Here is a 22,120-nt window from a genome sequence, read left to right as displayed (position 1 = left end):
TATATATTGGACTAAAATTATACCATCAAAGTTAGAATGATTTGATGGGAATAGCTTTGAGGGGCTTTGCTCTATGTAAGGTAATCCCAAAAAGCTCACCCATGTCCATGTCTTCTGGCGTCATCTCATCTGGGAGCTCCCAAGCAAAGTAGTGAACAAGAGAAGCCAACATCAAATGCACCATTCTACTACCTAATGGCAATCCAGGGCATATTCTTCTTCCAGCTCCAAAGGGAATCAAATCAAAATCTTGGCCCTTAAAATTAATGTCTTGTTCCAAAAACCTTTCAGGCATAAATAAATTTGGATTTGGCCATAAATTTGAATTTTCACATTTGTGGTTGTACATGTCATTCTTCACAAAAAATGAAGTCACATTTAACATAAAAATATTAACATTATTTTTTTCACTATTGTTCAATTTTTCCATGCGTAAGCACAAGTTTCAAACTAGTTTTGTAATTATATTTTTATGATTTACTCTAAAGTATATTATTGAAATATTTTCTTTAAATTAAGATATGATTATTGTCTAAATAGCACATAATACTATTTGAAATATAATTAGAAATCATTGTTAGTGCTAGCCACCAAGTCAAAAAATCATTAATTATTCTATAATAAAGTATGGGTTAGACCATGTTGTTCCATTTATTTTGATAGATATGATAGGATCTAAACTTACAATGCATATTACATGATGATTACCTTTTATCATCAAATCAAAATACTAATTAATTTTTGGTGTAGATGGAATTTGAACCTTATTTGACAACAAAGGACTTTACCATAGATCTACGTGCTGCAAGATCCTAATATTGATGACATTAGATTAAACACACATACAAATTCACATATATATTAGGCTGAAAACATACCATCAAAGTTAGAATGATTTGATGGGGATAGCTTGGAGGGACTTTGCCCTATGTAAGGTAAGCCCAAAAAACTCACCCATATCCATGTCTTCTGGCCTCATCTCATCGGGGAGCTTCCAAGCAAAGTAGTGAATAAGAGAAGCCAACATCAAGTGCACCATTTTGTTCGCTAATGGCAATCCTGGACATATCCTTTTTCCAGCTCCAAAGGGAATCAACTCAAAATATTGGCCTTTAAAATCAATGTCTTGTTCTAAAAACCTTTCAGGCATAAATAAATTTGGATTTTTCCATATGCTTGAGTCTCGTCCCATTGCCCACACATTTATTAGTATTTGAGCATTTTTGGGCACGAGGAAGCCACATATTTCTATATTTGTCTCAGACTTACGCGGAATTAGAAAAGGTAGTGGTGGGTGCAAACGTAAGGTTTCTTTTACTATAGCTTGAAGATAATGAAACTTCGAGATGTCTGATTCTTGAACGTGCCCACCCGTGCCTAGGACTTCTTCAAGCTCATCTCGGGCTTTTGTCATTTTTTCTGGGTTGTGTAATAACAACGTCATTGCCCATTCCGTTGTGCTTGACGTTGTGTCAATTCCGGCAATAAATAAGTCCTGCAATAAAGGAGTGTGAGAACTATGTTGCCCATGTTTATGGCTTACTCTTTTCTCACATATATTAGAACCACGAGTAAATTTTTTTACCTATTCACAAATCTATGGATTTTTATTACGAATGGATTGTTTATATTATCAAAATTACAAATAATAATTTTATATTATTTGAACCTGTTTACAACTATACAATGCAATCTCAAGTTTATAGAGGTATATTTTAAAACAAGAATACATTTAAATATATAATATCATATATAATTAAATTGAGTCCTCATATTCACAAGTTTATTCATGAGCCTAAACTTGAGTTTGAGTTTGGCTTGTTTCTAAAACAAGCACATAAATAAGTTCTTTCTCAAGTTGAGTTTAAGTTGTTCATAAACAACTTGATTTATTTATAGTTCTAGAAGTTGTTGATCTATTACCATGAGTTAAAATAATATTCAACTAAGAATGAAGTTTTTATTCACAAAACCCAAATTATTTTTCAGAAAACTAATTTTTGAGCATACTATTAAATCTTTTATTCGTTTTTAAATAGGTAAATAATAGGGAAGAGAGATGGGAAGGTAGGGTTAGAACAACAGCCATGAGTCATTATAGAGCACTTACTTTGAACCAAAGTTTTAAAGAGGTAGTCAATTACCAGAAGCAAGTGTTTGATATCGATGAGGCTCATCTCTGAATTATCTTCTTCAGTGAGACTGAGGAGTGAATCTAGAACATCGTTGTTTTTTTTATTAGAACCCTTTGATGAAGCTCTTAATTGTAGACGTTGATTGATGTATATTGATGTTCACCCCAATCAACGGGGCGCCCACAAAAAGCAGAAATGAGTTCATCTTTGGACACAGTCCTCAGACGCTCACAAGAGGGATAGTCAGGAAACTCTATCCTAGGAACCCGAAGCACATCTGCAACTAGCTGTAGTGTGATAGGGATGCGCGTACCTCGAACGCGAGTGAAAAAGAGAGGTACTGAACGATCAATCCCGTGCATGTTGGAGTAAAACTCCTGAATGAGCACGAGAGGACATGTGATCGGAACGACACACAGTGACTCCCATCCCCTACTGTGAATGACAGAGGGAAGGTCAGCGTCAGCAAAGTCCGCCAAATTAAATGACTTGGCGTTCCGAATGAACACCTCGTCTAGAAAAGTTCTCCGAAAATGCCTTGTGGGCATCTCCATCACGGAACCGAAGATTAAGAGGAGCAGAATCAGAAGAGGAAGAAACTCTAGAACGCAGAGAGTTCTGAGCAGGAGTGGATTTATGTTTGGGTGCCATAGACACTACTAACATAAACAGAATGAGAAAGAGAGAGAGAAAGAGACAATCAGAAAAGTCCCAAAACAATTCAAATATATTGAATAAAGAGTACGTATGCATGAGGAATGCATGAACATGTGACATGCAAAGTAAAAAGCATCATGGGCTCAGCCCAATCCAATCCTGCCAGCACACAAGCATAGAACACACATCTGAATGCATGAAAATACCATTCTAATGCACATGTATGACATTTTGAACACATTTAAGTGAAAACCTAACCCAAAATTTCAAGAAAAACTCATCAATTTTGAAAAACCCCAAAAATTTTCAAAAACCCCAAAACCTAAGATTCAAAACATGAAATGCATGAATAAAGAAGGAAAAAGAGATCATACCAAGTGATTTGAAGCAAGGAAGGGCCGAAAATCACGTGGTTTGAATATTTTGAGTGAGAAAAATGAGTTTGGGAGATCAACAACCACGGATAGGTCGAGAGAGATCGAAAAAATAAGATGCAGATCGCGACAGAAGCTTATATAGAAGCATCAGTAATTCTCGACAGCTAAGGTGTTGAGAGGTGTCGAGGAATTTGTCGAGGTAGGTGTCGAGAAAATGGCCTTCGACAGCTGCAGGTGTCAAGAGGTATCGAGGAACAAGAAACACCTTCAAGGAATAGAATCTTGATCGATCCACAAGGTATCGAGAAGGTATCAAGGAGGCAGGAACTTTCTCGATCGATCCACCAGGTGTCGAGGAGGTGTCGAGATTGCGATAAGAAAAAGGCTTAAGAATCTCGACAGATAACAAGGTATCGAGGAGGTGTCGAGCCAGCTTTCAAAAGCAGTTTTTCGAGAAGTGAAAAACACAGACATGAATGTAATCCAACATGCACCTCAACCAATGATCCAATCAACATATTAAGCTCTCAAAATCATCTCTCATCAACCATTTTAAGCACATGGTTCCTCAGAAACACACACACACACACACACACTAAACAAGTCTAACCAATTTTATTTTTCAAAACAACAAGTCAAGATAGTTTAGTGAGCATACATTAGCACACGTAAACACTTGTGATGGCCAAATCACATTGTATCTGCACATGCATCAATAGTAGCAAAGAATATTACGTGTTGTGTGTGAAAAACATCGCAGGATTGCATATGTGTATTCATGTTATGACGATCTGAGATATGAGAAAATAACTTTAACTCACACACAATCATAACTATTTGATGGGGACTATCACCTTTGAGGTACATCCTATAACTTCCACATCTCCTAGAAAATACGCTTGCAATCATATTTAAAGCATTTTAATCTTTTTGCTTTTTATTTTCTTTGCATATTTTCTTTTAAGCATATCATGCATGGGCATACAAGAGAGAGAAAAGAAAATACCCAACATGTTAAGCATAGACATTACACTTTTGCTATGATTCATTTTAATCTTTTTGCTTTTTAATTTCTTTGCATATTTTCTTTTAAGCATATCATGCATGGGCATACAAGAGAGAAAAAAGAAAATACCCAACATGTTAAGCATAGACATTACACTTTTGCTATGCCGAAGCATACGGATGTCTTTGACACTGCATTTTTGCTATGCCGAAGCATACAGGTGTCATATTATGATTGGCAGGCAACAGTGGTGAGATGGTTATTAATGTCTTTCTCTTAGGATTTTCTAGTTCTACCCGTCAAAAAGAGTGATATGAGTGTTAAGTTCAAGAGATGACTTAATCTTACTCATCACAAATAAGAGCCATAAAGCTCACTTGTTTAGTTGTGCATAGAGATGCTCATTTAAGCTACAAAAGATACAAAATTTAAAAAACTTTGTTTCAATGGCCATCCAAGGTACACAAGTACCAAAGTACACAAAACACATACTGTTTTTGTATTTTTCAATTTTTCAAATTTTTTTTTATTTTTATATCAAAAACAAAATAAACAAAACTGAAAATAAACACACAAAAACATGCTATCAAAACAAAACATAAAACTAGATGCAAATGCATGAAAGAAGATTCCAAAAGTAGATAAGAAATCAAGCACAGAAAGTCCAACTTTAAATAGAAAGAATTAAAGCAAATGACAAACAAAAAGACAATTAAGTCTTAGGATCCTTTATCACCCACACAGCACGAGTCTTTGGCCGTGAAGATGAAAAGACACGTGTCCTAGTATGATTATTAAAGGACATAGAGGAATTAGAATTCTCCTGAAATTGAGTCAAAAGCTCAAAGCTTTTAATAACACACCAAGAATAGGAACATAGCCTTTAGATAAAGGATAAGACCTACTGGACACTCACTTATGAGGAAACAACTTGAAACAATTAGGGCGAGTGTGACTAGAATCACCACAATGGTGACAAACATGAGTAGTTTTAGAGCTACTCGGCTTCCTAGAAGGAGGTCTAACCTTAGAGGTTGACAACTTAGGACAATTTGGCCTAATATGACCAACAATATGACAATGATGGCAAGTGGGGACAAATTTAGAATTTTTATTCAACCTAGGAGGAGTTTTAGACATAGGTTTAGAAACTTCAGCGTTAACATCAGAATTTTTACCATTGTCTATCCTAGCAATATTAGCCTTCAACTCTTCATTATTCCTTTTAAATGGAGGAACATAAAAATCTTTTTCTTTTGAATTAGGCTCAACAACAAGTTTGGCACTAGTTAAATTTTCAACTTCAGTTTTAAATTCAACTAGTTGCTCTTCCAAACTCTTAATTTTGTCCACCTGAGATAAAATTTGATTTTTAAAATTCTCATTCAAATTATTGGCTTCATTCAATTTTGCAATCAAATAATCTTTTTCAAGTTTGACCTTTTTAAAATTAGCTTTTAATTTTGTAGAACATTCAAGAGATTTCATACAAAAATTATAAAGCTTGCAACAGGCATCTTGAATATCATCACATCATTCAATATAAGATCATGCAAATCAAAACAATCAAGAGTTTCCACGACAACAGGGGTCAATGGATCACACAGCAAAGATTAAAATCTAATTAGAGTGTGCCTGCTCTGATACCACTTGATAGATCATAAATTGAATGACCCCTTGTGATTAAACCAATTAATTAATTAGCTAAGTTATTAATTAATAAATTTATCATGCAAACACGTGGAAGCACAAACAAATCACCACTAAACTAAATATGCAGCGAAAATTAAATGACACGGTGATTTGTTTACGAATGGAGAAAACCCTTACGGCAAAAACCCTACCGGGTGATTTTCAAGTCACCATTTCCAAAACTCCACTATTATCAAATCAAGCGGTTACAAGTAAAGGAATCCCAAGTACCTTACGAACCTACAGTTGAACCCTTACCCCAATACCCAATTGGACTTGATCTGTAGTGATAGTTCCCCCTTTTGATGCACGACTCCCAAGTACGTGACTAACCAATGCGCGGATCCCAATACGCGACTTCAACACCAACTTAGAAGGAGAGGTTGGCTGCAAAATTCTTCAGTTCATCCTACATGATGAAGATCAAGAAGATACTTGGTCATAAAACCCTTTGTGCAAATACACAGCAACTTCTTCAGAGAAGATGAACTAGGTCAAGAACTTCGTCTTTGATCACAAATTGCTTGAACAGAGTTTGCTCAATGCTTTTTCAACTTGTGTACAATTTTACGTCTCTTAAAATAATCCTTTTATATGTCTAGGGTTAGGAGAAAAGAAAGCTCAAAGACACATTCATGGATCCCAAGAAATCAGATCAGAAAATCTGATTTTATAAATCTCGACAGGTAGCAGGTGTCGAGGAGCTATCGAGCAAATGTCGAGATTTAATGAAATTGCACTTCAATTTGTTTTTCTTAGATAGACTTGATGACTTCAACACTTGATCTTGAAACCTTGTTTCTTGAAGTATTAAAAACACCTAGAACTACCCAATTACGAGTAGAGTGCATTTTGTCAAAGGATTAGTCAATTTACATAAACAAATGACATATGTTCTTAACAAGTGAAAACACATATGTCCTAACAAAAGATATAAATAATTTGATTTTTAAAATACACAGAGATTTACATTAATCAAAAGAGACATTAATTATAAGAATTTTGATAATTATGTCACAAAAAGTTAATCTCATTCGTATAAGAATTTTGATCAACCACAAAGTTAGGAGAGCTATTTAACATGTAAATATCTATTTCGCTATAATAGTTTTTTAGTACTTATTTGCTATAGTCAATATATCCACTCACTAAAAACTTCTAAGAATTATAACGAATATCATCATCTTCCAACAATAAACAACTAAGTTTTGCTAAGAAGATAAAAAATATAAATAAAAAAAGATAACAAAAGGCATGTGTTATCGAATTTTCCATTAGATAAATTTTAAGTTTTAAAAATTTAAACCTAGAAAATCAATGTTCTTTAGATAACAAATAAAAAAGCCTTATATCATCATTCTAACTTTCCAAGAATTATTACCATTTAAAACTCAAAATACTGGAAGAAAATTTTTGGGATGTTAAAATTTAGTGGGAGTATTTTAGACATTACACAATAAAATATTTTAAGAATCATAAGCTTTCATTAGAGTTTAACTGATATTTTATTATGAAGAAGAAGAAGAGCACAGAGAATGATACGAACAAGCATAAAAAAGAAAGAAAAAAACAAGCGAGAAAAGGAAAAAAAAAAAAAAAATTAAACGATGTCAAGAAGCTTGTTGTTTTTTGTTGTATAGTCAGGTGTTGCTGTGGTTGTTTGTTCAAGTTAAGAACTCTGCGGTAATGTTTTGTTGTGTCTTATTGTTGTAAAGTTTTCTACGACTGTTTGTTGTGTCTTTGTTGATGTGAAGTGTTCTCTAGATCTTTGTTGTTGAATATATCGGTCTCCTTTAGTTTCTATTTTCTATATATGTGGTCCATATTATACTTTCTTTCAACCAATAAAAATCTATGTCTTATGGAGAGAGAGAGAGAGAGAGAGAGAGAGAGAGAGAGAGAGAGAGAGAGAGAGAGAGAGAGAGAGAGAGAGGGCAGGAAAAGAAAAGGCCAAAAAAAAAAAGGGACACAATTTGTGCATTGGACATGTTGGGATTTCAGCCACATATCTGCATCCTAACATGTCCAATACACTGAACACAAGCTTAATCCACAGAAAGAAAATGACAAAAAAGAGGATAAAACAAGGGAAAAAAATCATAGAGATAGATGTCATTCAGCGTTACAACTAGGGCTGTCCACGAGTTGATTCGAGTCGAGTTTGTGCCAACCCAGAACCGACCCGCGCGGAATCGAGTGGAGAAACAGGAACCTGCCCCTGACCCGCCGGAGTAATCGAGTCGGGCGGTTTAGAACATCAACGGGTGGCGGGTGAGTCTGTCGGATTTGGGACGGCAAGAAAACTATGGAAAAACACAGATCCGGCGAAAATCTCACCGGATTCGATGAGATTTCACAAATCCGGCTTAAAATCTCACCGGATTCGATGAGATCTCACCAGATCCGGTCAAAATCTCACCAGATCTAAGGAAAATGGTGCCGAAATCTGGAAAAATATCACCGGAATCTAGGTTTTTCGCCGGATTTTGGAAAATTTTGGCCAGAATCTGGTTTTTTTCGCTAGATTCTAGAAATTTTGGCCAGAATCTGGAAATCTTCTGTCGGTTCGGGTTTTTCAAGTTTTAAGGGAGGAAAACCGAAACCCGACCCTCCGAAATCGGTTTTTGGTGATGAAGACTCGCCGCCAACCCGCCAGGTAGTTGGATCGGCTGGTTTCAAGTTGGGTCCGGTCGGTTCTTCGGGTGGGTCAGTACTCGGTTGAATCTGGACAACCCTAGTTACAACAGGCCGTAGAAGGGGCAAAACAGTAAGTTATTCAACTACTAAAGATATGTTCAGCAATAGATTCACCTAAATTTTCTCTCCAAAATTATAGAGAAAACATTTTGGTGGGCCCAAAGAGAAATTACTTGGGCCCTCTAAAATCTCTCCAATTTTCCACTCTAACCAAACAACCCAAAAACCATTTTCTCATGCTCATTTTATATTCTCCATGTTTTTACCTCAACCAAACAAACCATTGAAAAAAAAAAGGACACCTATGAAATTACGTGATTTGGCTTAACACCAACATCCAAAGGATGAGGTCCTAAATGACTACATCTTTTATATTCTCAATTGTGTTTATAATATAATTGGACCTCTACTAATCACATAAAGCTAATAGAAAGTAAATCTTTAACAGGACCATTTGGATCCATCAGCAGCTAAAGATATCGGTAAAGTCCAAATTTCTAATCATTACAAAATAGGCTCTTAAATGAGTAGTTGCTATTATCTTCTGCCGCCCCGCTTGGTTTTGCATTTGAAATCTGAATCACGTTTTAATCGTCAATCAATTTGAGACACGCCCCATGGTGTTTTATATAGACATATTTAACATTCTGAGGTCATTTAAGTACTTGTTCTTTTTTCATTTTTCATCCAAACTTCGTACAAAATTTTGGGAAATAAAAGAAATATAAAGTCAAGAGAAAAAAAATATATATGAAAATGAGATTGTGTCTGAATTTTTTCTCTTTCAGTGAACATCAATCACATCGTATTTATATTCATATATATATATATATATATATATAAGCTGAAGCGTAGCATTTAATGTTGTTGTGCTTCTGTTAAGCCACATTAACAGCACATCATCAACCTATTTTCAATATTCTCTCTCACCTTTTTAATTATTTTTCTCTTTATTAATTTTCTACTTTACAATTGCACATTCTCTAACATTTACTTACTTTTATTTTTTTATATCCCCACTACTCTATATCTTATCCTTACAATTTCTCCATTCATTCATCTTCCTTTCATTTTGATTCTTCTTTCCATTTCTTTTTTACTATAAAAATTTGTTATTTTCTCTTCCATTCAATCCATATTTTGCTCACACAAAAAGTTGTATACTCTCTCTCTCTCTCTCTCTCTCTCTCTCTCTCTCTCTCTCTCTCTCTCTCTCTCTCTCTCTCTCTCTCTCTCTCTCTCATATATATTATATATATATAAAAGCGCAAATGCACTAAAACACTGTAGCTATAGTGCTTTGGTTTCGTCAACCTCTACACTGTAGCTACAGTGCCTAATTTTTTTTTTTTTTTTTCAGTAATCGGTTTATGTTTTTTTTTTCTTGAATGTGCTAAAGCACTGTAGATACAGTGCTTTGGTTTCATCAACCTCTGCATTGTAGAAAAAGTGCCTAGAGTTTTTTTTTTTTTTTTTACTCCTCCAGTAATCGGTTTGTGTTTTTTTTTTTCTTTTAAATATTTATGTAAGCTGGTATATATATTGTTATACTAACACAATAAATTTCACAATATTTTCACAATTATTAACATGTCAATTTCTTACAAGTCGAAATGAAATAATAAAATATGAGAGTGACCAACTACAACTAAAAATAAATGTTTTGAAAAAATGTTACAACGCTTATTGTTATCACAATATTTTCACAATTGTTGAGATCTCAATTTCTTATAGATCAAATAAAAAATTGTTAAGTCTACAACATTTTAACATTAATTTCTATAGTGCCTAATCTGTTTGTGTGTGTGTGTGTGTGTGTGTGTGTGTGTGTTTTTCCTTTTAGTGAGGTGCACTTTTTCTTCTTCTTTTTTTTTTTTTCTTCCTTCAAGTATGCCAGTTGGTTTGAGCTTTGTTTTTGTTTTTGTTTTTCTTTTTCTTTTTTCTTTTTTCTTTTTAAGATCTTTATATGTTTACTTTGTACTTGCAATGCAAGTTTACATTGTAAATACACAAAAGTGGTTAATATTATACACATTTGCACAAAAAATGGTAAATATTGTACAAATTTTGTAAATGTGTACAAAATTTGACCTTTTTTGTGTCTACAATATAAATTTACATTGTAAGTACAATGTATACATGGAGATATTGTGAAAATGTTGTGACGCATGTGTCAATTCCTTATGGGTTAAAATAAAATATCATACCGAGATCTAGCACAACTAAAAATGTCGTGACATTTTATTGTTATTACAATATGTTCACAACTATTGAGGTGTAAGTTATAGGTCAAAATAAGATAATAAAATATAGGACTAGGATCCATCACAGTTGAAAATAGAGGTATTGTGAAAACGTTGTAATATTTTGTTGTATTCATAGACTTTTTTTTTTTTGTTGGTTTAGTCAAATTTAGTAATCTATATATAAAACGAGTAAACGGGAAAAGCTATCATAGCTTCGCTACTGTAGTTTTGACTTGTTCAATTTTCATTGTTTTGCGAGCCTTTTTTTTTTTTTTTTTTTTGTGAATGCGTAAAGCTGCAATAGATTTGCTATATTATTTTGGTTTGTCCAATTCACATTGTTTTACATTATAATAAAATATTAACACAATAAATTAGCACAATATTTTCACAATTTTTGAGATGTTAATTCCTTATAATTCGAAATAAAATAATAAAATATCATACTAGAACCAACCACAACTAAAAATAAAGGTATTGTGAAAAAAGATGTGTACATTCACAATATTTTTTACAATACTTTCATAACAAATTATAGGTAGTAATTTATTTTTGGTTATAATTTAAACTTACTAATGAAATTACTTTTTTGTTCACCAATAACAACCTGTAACAACCTACTACTTATGATTTGTTATGAAAATATCGTGGACATAACATTTTTTTTTTTGTGAAAAGATTAAAATATCTCGTTGTCGTCACAATATTTTCAAAACTGTTGAGCTGTCAATTCTTTACAAGTCAAAAAAAAATATAACAAAATTATAAAGGTATTATGAAAATATCGTGCCATTNGGTAAAGCTATCATAGCTTCGCTACTGTAGTTTTGACTTGTTCAATTTTCATTGTTTTGCGAGCCTTTTTTTTTTTTTTTTTTTTGTGAATGCGTAAAGCTGCAATAGATTTGCTATATTATTTTTGGTTTGTCCAATTCACATTGTTTTACATTATAATAAAATATTAACACAATAAATTAGCACAATATTTTCACAATTTTTGAGATGTTAATTCCTTATAATTCGAAATAAAATAATAAAATATCATACTAGAACCAACCACAACTAAAAATAAAGGTATTGTGAAAAAAGATGTGTACATTCACAATATTTTTTACAATACTTTCATAACAAATTATAGGTAGTAATTTATTTTTGGTTATAATTTAAACTTACTAATGAAATTACTTTTTTGTTCACCAATAACAACCTGTAACAACCTACTACTTATGATTTGTTATGAAAATATCGTGGACATAACATTTTTTTTTTTGTGAAAAGATTAAAATATCTCGTTGTCGTCACAATATTTTCAAAACTGTTGAGCTGTCAATTCTTTACAAGTCAAAAAAAAATATAACAAAATTATAAAGATATTATGAAAATGTTGTGTCATTCTGTTGTGCTTTTAGAAATTTTTTTGTGGGTTTAGTCAGATTTGTTGAGCCAAAATTCGCTATTTCACATGCAATTTTCTTGGGTTGACTTTTTGTATTTTTTTTTCTTTGCGCACCATTTTAAGTAAAACTACATAGTTTTACACACAAAAACAAAGACAAAAATTTAGGAAAAAACACTTTTCATCCTTTATGTTTGGGGTAGTTTACAGTTCCTTCTTCTTAAACTTTAAAATCAAGCAATTTTCCCTTAATATTTGGAAAAGAGCAAATATGTCATGTTATTATTTAAAAAATGTAATAAATATAATATCAAAGAGAAAAAAAAAATGTATAATGTTCTAATTTTTGTAAAATGTTATTTTATTAATTTTAATCGATAAATAAGTAATATTTCATTACGAATAAATATTTCTAATATATAATGGAATAAGGACATAAGAGTAAATTTATACAAATTATATTTTCTATCCTCCTATTTTTCTTCTCCACTAAACAAATGAGTTTTCAATGACTTTCATTTCCCACTCTCCCAAACAAATAGCATTAGAATAAATTAAAATTTCTTCTATCCCCCAACTTTTCCAACTCATCCCAATTTTATATCCCTACTTTTCTATCTTTTTAGCCAAATGAACCCTAAATTTCAAGTTTTCAACATGTGCAATAGGTGTTGTCCATATGAAGCAGTCCCTCCTCTAAAAGTTGGACAAACAAGAAAGACAAAAAATGAAGGCCAAGAAAATGCCAAACGATCACACAATTTTGAAAACGCAATATCATTGGGCACTTGTAGGTAGAATTCGAACTTTATTTAATAATAAAAAACTTTACAAATTGTGCTAACTAGAGCCCATTATAGAATTACAAACTAATGATGTACGATTTATAATTATTTTCCTTTATTATGATTATGGAAAATTCTAATGTTGACGACATTAGATTAAACACAGATAGATTCACGTCCATATTGGGCTAAGAGCGGACAATCAATTTACGAGGATTTGATAGGAATAGCTCGGAGGGGCACTGCCCTATGTAAGCTAAGCCCAAACATCTCAGTCATGTCCATGTCTTCTGGCCTCATCTCAATTGGGAGCTTCCAAGCAAAGTAGTGAACAAGAGAAGCCAACATTAAGTGCACCATTCGGTTAGCCAATGGTAATCCAGGGCATATCCTTCTTCCAGCTCCAAAGGGAATCAGCTCAAAATCCTGGCCTTTATAATCAATGTCTAGTTCTAAAAACCTTTCAGGCATAAATAAATTTGGGCTTTTCCATATGCTTGGGTCTTGTCCCATTGCCCACACATTTATTAGTATTTGTGCATTTTTTGGCACGATATAGCCACATATTTCTATGTTTGTCTCAGCCTTACGTGGAACTAGAAAAGGCGCTGATGGGTGCAATCGCAAGGTTTCTTTCACTATCGCTCGAAGATAATTGAACTTTGAGATGTTTGATTCTTGAACGTGCCCGCCCTTACCTAGGACTTCTTCAAGCTCATCTCGGGCTTTTGTCATTTTTTCTGGGTTGTGTAATAACTCTGCCATTGCCCATTCCACTGTGCTTGATGTTGTGTCAATTCCTGCAAGAAATAAGTCCTGCAATAAAGGTGTTTGAGAACTAAGTTGCCTAAGTTTACGGCCAATGTTACTTTAGTAACGACAAATCATATTGACAATTATAAAAAACTAGTCGTAAACCAAACAACGCAATGCATGAGAAAATGTTATATTTAAAAGTGCATTTATTATTTAAAAGTATTTTAAGTAATAGAACATATAGTGTATTTAAAAGTATTTTAAGTAATAATAATAATAATAATACATAGTGATATATATACATGTGTGTGTGAAAAATGTATTTAAATAAAAATATTTAAATTACATAATTATAATATATTTTTTATATAAATTGAAAAGATATTTTTAAAATGACTTTAATACCAAATCGGTATCTGTTGACTAATTTAAACATATCCAAGAATATTGAAAAAAAAAAAGTACACCCTTATTCTATAGAACACATGTAACATGTTACATTAACTTTAAATTATTTTATAGATTTAGAACATCAATTTTTTTCCTTTCCAAATATAAGTATATTGCCTATATTATTGAAACTTGAATTTTTAGGTAATATTTTGAATATTTATAATATTTATAGCTTTTTTGGGGCTCATATCTCTAATTTATAATGCCTATTTTGTTTGTATTTTTTAGCCCTAAACTAAAGAGTATGATTTAAATAGAATAAAATTTCATACTGCTAATCCTAAAAATTAAGAAAAACAAAATAAAATTTGAGGCAAAAATTGAAAAATACAATCTACAAAAAGAATCAATTTGAGGTTAAATTTTTCCAAAATGGACCGAATGGACTAAAGTGGATCAGATTGGAGCAAATGGATTGAACTATACCGACCAAAGTAGACTGAATGGACTGAAGTTGAAGGAATATACCGAAGTGGACTGAGTGGACTGAAGTGGACTGAGTGGACCGAAGTTGACTAAATTGGATAGAAGAACAACATAATAAACAAATTTCTGATTATTTTTTAGTAATATTGTCATTAGTACAAATTTCACTGCATATAATTCTTACAAATATATATAATGTCTAAAAGCTAAATTACATTATTTATTATTGCTATACTTCTTTTAAGCCACGTCAACATAGCATTTCGGTTATATTTAGTCAACTTTGGTCCAATTTAGTCTATTTTGATTAAATTGGGTCCATTTTGATCCACCACGTTGTTTATTATGTAGTTAATTGATGTGAAACAAACTAATCATATCACTTTGTAAACTTTTTAGTTAATAAACAATATTATTTAAATGTTCTTTTGCTTTTAAAAAATTAAATGGAAATATTCATAAGATGCATTATTTGAAATATTTTAATGATTAATTAATATTTATTTAAAAAAAGCTTAAATGTCTTTTTTTTTTTCTCTTTTTTAAGAATTGAGTTTAAATGACTTATGTACTAATGTATTTTGTACAAAATAATTAAATTAACTCATTTAATTATTTACTGATAGATTTTACAAAAGAATTTGACCAAAATGCTATGTTGACGTGGTTAAAAAAGAATATAACAACAATAAATACTACGTTTCAACTTTTAGATATTATATAGATAGATGATGTGTGAAGCTATATGTGAATAGAAACTGGCCATATAGAGTGATTGACCTTCATTCTTGCTTTAAATGTTCTATGAAATTCACAAATATGTGAATTGCTTGAACACACAAATAAAAGACTTTGATTATTTTCAAGATAGTTAGATGCACCAATTAACGTGCTCAAATGGTGATCATATACTGTGCATTACAAATCAAAATATGGTATATTTGGCAAAACGGGGGTCATAAATCTCTTCATGTAATTGTCAAAATTACTATGATATTATGTTGACGTCAAACTATCGATAATGATGAGGCGCTAGTACTTTGTCACAATCAAAGACACTAAAGCCAAGAAAATATTTACTCATTTCCTGAAAGTATGAAAATTTATTACTAATTCTTTAAAAAAAATTCATAACTTACATAAAAAAAGAAAAGAAAAACAATAACAAAATGTTGATATAGGTCTCGTGAAATTAATCTCCCTTATGAAAACCTCTCTATATATAAGTGATTCCTTGTTTCAATTTATATATATTTTTTCAAATCTCAAAATCAGAATATATGCTCCTATAAAGCAAAAGTTGTGAGGGCTTCTAAACGAGTCAAGCCGAGTCGGGTATTAAAAGTTCAGACTTCTTGTTTATTTTTATTTCAAACATGAGTTGAGCTTGATCTTATCACCAAACAAAATTGCATGTTTAAGCTTAGTTCATTTTATTATTGAATAAGCTCAAGCATCTTCACAAGCTAGTTGATTAATTTATTCTTTTCCAACATATATTAAAACCATGATTAAAATGTTTTACCTCTTTACAAATCTATGAATTTTATTACAAGCCAACTACCTAGATTATCAAAACTACAAATTATAATTTGATATTATATAAACCAATTTACAAACTTATACAATCTAATCTAAAGTCTGTATAGGTATATTTTTAAGGGAAATTAAAGTTAGCGAATGTTTTAAGGACATTGGTTTAGAAAATGTTTTTAAACATGTATACATATAAACATATATATTATATATAGTTAAACCGAACCTTCTTATTTAGTGCCGGAGCTAGGAATTTTTTCTAGGGGCCGGAGGCCAAGTTATATATAGCAACAAAATTTTTTCATGATTATTAAATGTCTTTGTGGGTTTTATTAGCTCAACTAGTAAAGACTCTCATAGTTGAACATGAGATTTGGAGTTTGATTTCCACATACACAGAAAACTAATTGGTATCTTAACCTGATAATAAGAGTAATTATCATAGAACAGACTCATATATTTGAAATACTATTCTATAAAAAAAAATTATTTCATAAACTAATTTTAACTTAATTAAAGTTGTAACCTACTTTTTTTTTATAGTACTAAAATTATTTATAATAAACAAAAAAAAAAAATTTAAAATGAATTCAGTACTTCAATAAATAAGAACACATGTTACAATATATCAATCTCAAATATGCAAAACTAAAAACCAAACATAAATTAAAATAAGGAAACATCAATAGTGAAAGTTAAAAACCCCATGTCCACAACACATAAAAGTAACGGTTAGTCTCTATTGCCAAAGCAAATGACACTATTATCAATACTAAAGATCTATTTGGGAGTCATTTATATTGTTGAAACTAAAGACTTTTTGCTAAAAATACAGTAGATAAAGGTAAAAGTTAGCTAAAATAGTATAGTGGGATCTATGAATAGTACCAAAAAGTGTAGTGAAACCAATTAATAGTAGTAAAAATAAACTGAATAGTAAAATAAGTTAGCAAAATTAATTGTGCCAAATGGACACTAAATATAATATTTTAACATATTTAATGCAAGATGTAGACCACAACAAAATATAAAGAAAACCAGAGACTTAAAACTCAAAAGTCAAAAACTATTTCAAACAAAACAGTTTGCCCCTTCACACATCAATCAGATGAATGATCTAGAGAGAGTGGGCGCCAGTCGGCGAGTGGAGGCTGGAAGGCTAAGTAGAGTACAGCACTACGGCTACGGGCTAATAAATGGGAATGGGGTGGATTTTGGGGGGCCATGGCCCCCGGCTCTCTTAGCTCTGTCACAGTTCATGTTCACGAGTTTATTCATGAATGCAATGTTATGTTTGAGTTTGGCTCATTTAATAGTCAAACCTATATATTTATATATATATATATATATATTTTTGTTTTTTTGTTTTTTTGAGAAGATAAGCCTAAACTTGGAACTACGTACATGAAGCATTATAGAGTACTAAATTATATTTTAAGAATACTTGTTATCCAAATATTTACTTTGAACCAAAATTTTAAAGAGGTAGTCAATTACCAGAAGCAAATGTTTGATATCGAGGAGGCTTATTTCTGAATTATCTTCTTCAGTGAGACTGAGGAGTGAATCTAGAACATCTTTGCTTGTTTTATAACCCTTTGATGAAGCTCTTAATTGGAGTCGTTGATTGATGATTCCATCAAAAATCACCAACAATTTGGAGTAATAAATCCTTGTCCTTTTGCGTACACCTTGCGGGTCAATCAAACGAAGTGCTGGAAAATAATCAGCAATATTTGGCCTTCCTGCTTCTTTGGCCAAACCACACACAAGATCCCTGAACTCTTGGGACAAATTTGAGTCATATTGGGCTAAATCAATAGAGAAAAGTGCGTTTGATATGGAATTAAGGACTGTTGTGAACACTACTCGACCAACATCGATGGGTGCTCCACTTTTGCAACTTTGGTTAACATGGTCAAGTAGTTCTTGTACCTTTGCTAATCGAAGGGCCTCTGTGGCATCAAGACGTTGTGGAGCAAATATTTGGGTAGCGCAAGCTTTCCTAAGGTTCCTCCATTGAGAATTTATGGGAATCCAACCAACTGAAACTTTGTGATGGTCGAATACGTGGGCAAAATTTGGGATGGTTCGGCTAGAGGAAGCTTGGTCATTTTTTTGAAGTGCTTCTTTAGCCATGTTTGGAGAGGAAATGACTATGGTGGTTATGCTCCCAAGCTTGAGAGTCATTAAGGGACCATAAGTTTTGGAGAGCTTGGCAATTGCTTGGTGGGGTAATTTACCAAGCTCCAAGATGTTACCAATGATTGGAAAAGGGTGTGGTCCAGGGGGGAGAGTCTGGCTTGATAGATTGGGGGAGACAACACGAATGAATGCCCACACAAAGGGTAGTATCAGCAACGACAATACTAGGTAGTAATCCATTGTTAACTCAAAGATGGTTTATGGTTCTTGTGTTTATATTTTCGTTTGGTAGAAGAATGGAGAATATATATAGAAATACTAACCTACTAGGTAGTCATGGACGGCCCCACTCCACCACCTATTTTTTTTTTTTTTAAAATATTAGTATATATTTTGGGTATTAATTTTAGCAATTTTGTTCTATCAAATTACACCTTGCCCTTTTAACAATATTATTGATTTTTTTAAGAGTAATGTTATAATCACAAACTTTTCTAAAACATTTTTACAAAACTATTGAGGTAGCAAATTTATATTGGTTTGCATTTGAGCGCACCACTGACACTGCTTGTTTACTTACCAATAATCACTTACCATATCAGTAATTTATAAAAAAAATTTGTAGTTCTAGCATTTTCTTCCTTTTAAATATCATAAAAAAAAATGTATAAATTTAAAACTAAGGGTCTGTTTGGATATTGCTTATTACTGAAAATTGAAAACTGAAAATACTGTAGCAAAATAATTTTTAAATATGTGAATAGTGCCGTAAGACTCAGTTTTAATGAAAATTTTATTAAATTCCTTACTTGTGGGTCGCGTGAATAGTGCACGAGACTCATTATTTAAAATGCAAACGCACTGAAAAAAAGTTTTCAGCGCAATCCAAACTCTGTCTAAATATACAAACCAAAAAAATTAGCCCAATAACAAAAATTACCAACAATAATGCTAAAAAAATTAAGTCCAATTAACTAATTTTTTCCCCAAAAAAACCAACCCAAACCTTTAAAAAATTTTAAACATAATAATTTCAACTTTACCCAACAGCATGCATCAAAGTCTCACACACGCACACACAAAATAATTTCATCTTTACCTTCTATCAAGATTTGGAGAGAAAATTCTGGTGATTTTGATGCAGCCAAAATAACTTATTTTCTGCCCCTCTAACACATCTGTAACGTTGAAAATCTCTCTCTCTCTTTGATTTTTTCCCTTGTTTTTTCCTCCTTTTCTTTTTTTGTTGGTTCTCTCTCTCTCTCTGTTTGAATAAAAGGTTGAATTTTATTGAATGTATAATACAGACCACAGATATGGAAAACAGAAACTAAAGCAGACCGACAGATCCAAGAAGAAGATCTAGAGCACTTTACATCAACAAGATACAACAAACAGTTCTAGAAAACTTTACAACAAGACACAGCAAAACATTACAACCACAGTGTTCTTAACTTGAACAGAACCAAAACCTGAACTATACAAATTAACAAAAACCACAAGCTTGTTGACGTGGTTTATTTTTTATTATTATTATTTTTCTTTCCTTTTCTTTTTGTTCAGTATCGATCTCTGTGCTTAAATATAATAACAAAGAGAAAAAAAAAGTATAATGTTTTAATTTTTATAAAATGTTATTTTATTAAAAAAATTATTTCTTATATATAATGAAATAATAACATAATTAAGAACAAATTTACACACATTACATTTTCTATCCTCTCACTTTTCTTGTTAACCAAACAAATGAATTTTTATCCCTCCCAACCATACAACATGAAAGAAAATTAAAATCTCTTCTACCCCCACTCTTCCATTCTCTTTCCATTTTCTCACCTCCACTTTTTTATCTCTGTAACCAAACAACCCCTTAATTTCAAGTTTTCAACATGTACAATAGGAAATGTCCATATGAGGTAGTCTCTTGTTTAAAAGTTTGGACAAGATAAATGCCAAACAATTATCTACATTTTGAAAGCAATATTTTTGGGCACGTGCAGGCAGATTTCAAACGTTATTTGACAATAAAAGGTTTTATTACTTGAGCTAATTAGAATTCATTATAGAATTACAAACTAATGATGTACAATATATAATTATTTCCCTCTCTATTAAGATTATGTAAAATTCTAATAATATTAAAGACATTAGATTAAACATAAAGATACATTCACATCTATATTGGGCTAAGAACAAAGAATCAAAGTTACAAAGGATCCATTTGGATTAAGCTTATTGTTGCTGAAACTGAAAACTGAAAACACTGTAGCAAAATAATTTTTGAATGTGTGAATAGTATTATGGGACCTATTTTTAATATTTTTTATTGCGTAAACAGTACTGTGAACAGTGCGTGAACAGTATTTTTTGTCTCTGCACACAGAATTCATGTGCCTTTACTGTTCACTCGCTGACCCAAAAAAAAAAAAAAAAAAACTAAGTTTGCTTTTTGCTTGAAATGCCCTAATATATTGTTAAGTGCACCAAATTGTGGACCAAAGTTTAATTTTATTGGGCATAAAAAAAAATAAAAATAAAAAAAAAAAAAAAAAAAAAAAAACTTAGGATGGTTACAAATCTTTTTTTAAGAGTAAAAAATGTTTATTATTAGATATGGGGCCAAAATGATAAGGTTATTTAAAAATTTTCAAATTATTTAAGATATTTTCAAAAAAAATTAATTTTTTCAAAAATTTTGAGTGGCGCCAGGCTCCCCTAAGCGAGGTGGTATATCCTGTACGCCGGGTGCAGGATATACAAAATCCCCCTCAGTCCCTTAATAGCTACGCCACTGGACATACCTTTTTTCTTTTCTTCTTTGAGAAAGCGATAGACATGTCTAATCAATACAAAATAGACTCTTAAACGAATGGTTGATATTATCTTCGGCCGCCCCGCCGCCCCGCTTGACTTTTGCATCCACATAAGATAATACTCCGCCTGACGCATCTATACACGTCATATCGCATTTAAGTCCATATATCCTCATTTTGTTTTCTTCCTAACTTCGTACAAAGTAGATAATATATAAGTCTTCAAGAATTATCCTAGTGTAGGACACCGAAGCATGTTCCATGTTTTTCATTTTAAGATTGTCTTCTTTATATTCCATTCTTGTATCCATCGAAAATATAAACACAAGAAACATAAACCAACTTCAAGAATTAATGGACTATTACCTAGTATTGTTGCTTATACTTCCCTTTGCATGTGTTACTTGATGTGTGGGCATCAACTTCAACAAACGATCAATTTTTGACCTTTGGATTCAACGTTTTCTGCGCACGTTTTGCCCTGCCNCAGGGGGGGCAGGTGCCCCCCCCCCCTCGCCCCCCTCTGGCTCCGCCAGTGTATATATATATATATATATATTTGTATGAAATGTATACCAAATTAGTAGTGCAATTTTTTTTTTTTTTTGGCTTTTTCTTTTTGCTTGAAATGCCCTAATATATTGTTAAGTGCACCAAATTGTGGACCAAAGTTTAATTTTATTGGGCATAATAAAAAAAAAAAAAAAAAAAAAAAAAAAAAAAAAAAACTTAGGATGGTTACAAATCTTTTTTTAAGAGTAAAAAATGTTTATTATTAGATATGGGGCCAAAATGATAAGGTTATTTAAAATTTTCAAATTATTTAAGATATTTTCAAAAAAAATTTAATTTTTTCAAAAATTTTGAGTGGCGCCAGGCTCCCCTAAGGAGGTGGTATATCCTGTGCTAGCGCCGGGTGCAGGATATACAAAATCCCCCTCAGTCCCTTAATAGCTACGCCACGGACATACCTTTTTTCTTTTCTTCTTTGAGAAAGCGA

General features: G+C 31.9%; 2 protein-coding genes across 2 annotated transcripts; both read right to left on the bottom strand.

The window, feature by feature from the left end:
- Positions 1 to 502: 502 nt before the first annotated feature.
- Positions 503 to 2,689, bottom strand: LOC136070632 (cytochrome P450 76C4-like). Its single transcript, XM_065780821.1, has 3 exons — positions 2,320 to 2,689; positions 2,145 to 2,278; positions 503 to 1,495 (listed from the first exon to the last, which is right to left on the bottom strand). The coding sequence occupies exons 1-3, from the start codon at positions 2,687 to 2,689 to the stop codon at positions 887 to 889; spliced, it is 1,113 nt and encodes a 370-aa protein (XP_065636893.1). The 3' UTR covers positions 503 to 886.
- A 10,297-nt stretch (positions 2,690 to 12,986) lies between these two features.
- On the bottom strand, positions 12,987 to 18,576 carry LOC112027078 (cytochrome P450 76T24-like). The gene is made up of 2 exons (XM_024059745.2): positions 17,660 to 18,576; positions 12,987 to 13,807 (listed from the first exon to the last, which is right to left on the bottom strand). Exons 1-2 carry the CDS (start codon positions 18,545 to 18,547, stop codon positions 13,199 to 13,201), a joined length of 1,497 nt encoding a protein of 498 aa, XP_023915513.2. The 5' UTR covers positions 18,548 to 18,576; the 3' UTR covers positions 12,987 to 13,198.
- Between the last annotated feature and the right edge of the window lie 3,544 nt (positions 18,577 to 22,120).

This window comes from Quercus suber, unplaced genomic scaffold (genome assembly GCF_002906115.3).
Source record: "Quercus suber isolate HL8 unplaced genomic scaffold, Cork oak 2.0 scaffold_247, whole genome shotgun sequence".
NCBI classification, from domain to species: Eukaryota; Viridiplantae; Streptophyta; class Magnoliopsida; order Fagales; family Fagaceae; genus Quercus; species Quercus suber.
This window is presented reverse-complemented; position numbering and strand designations above follow the sequence as displayed.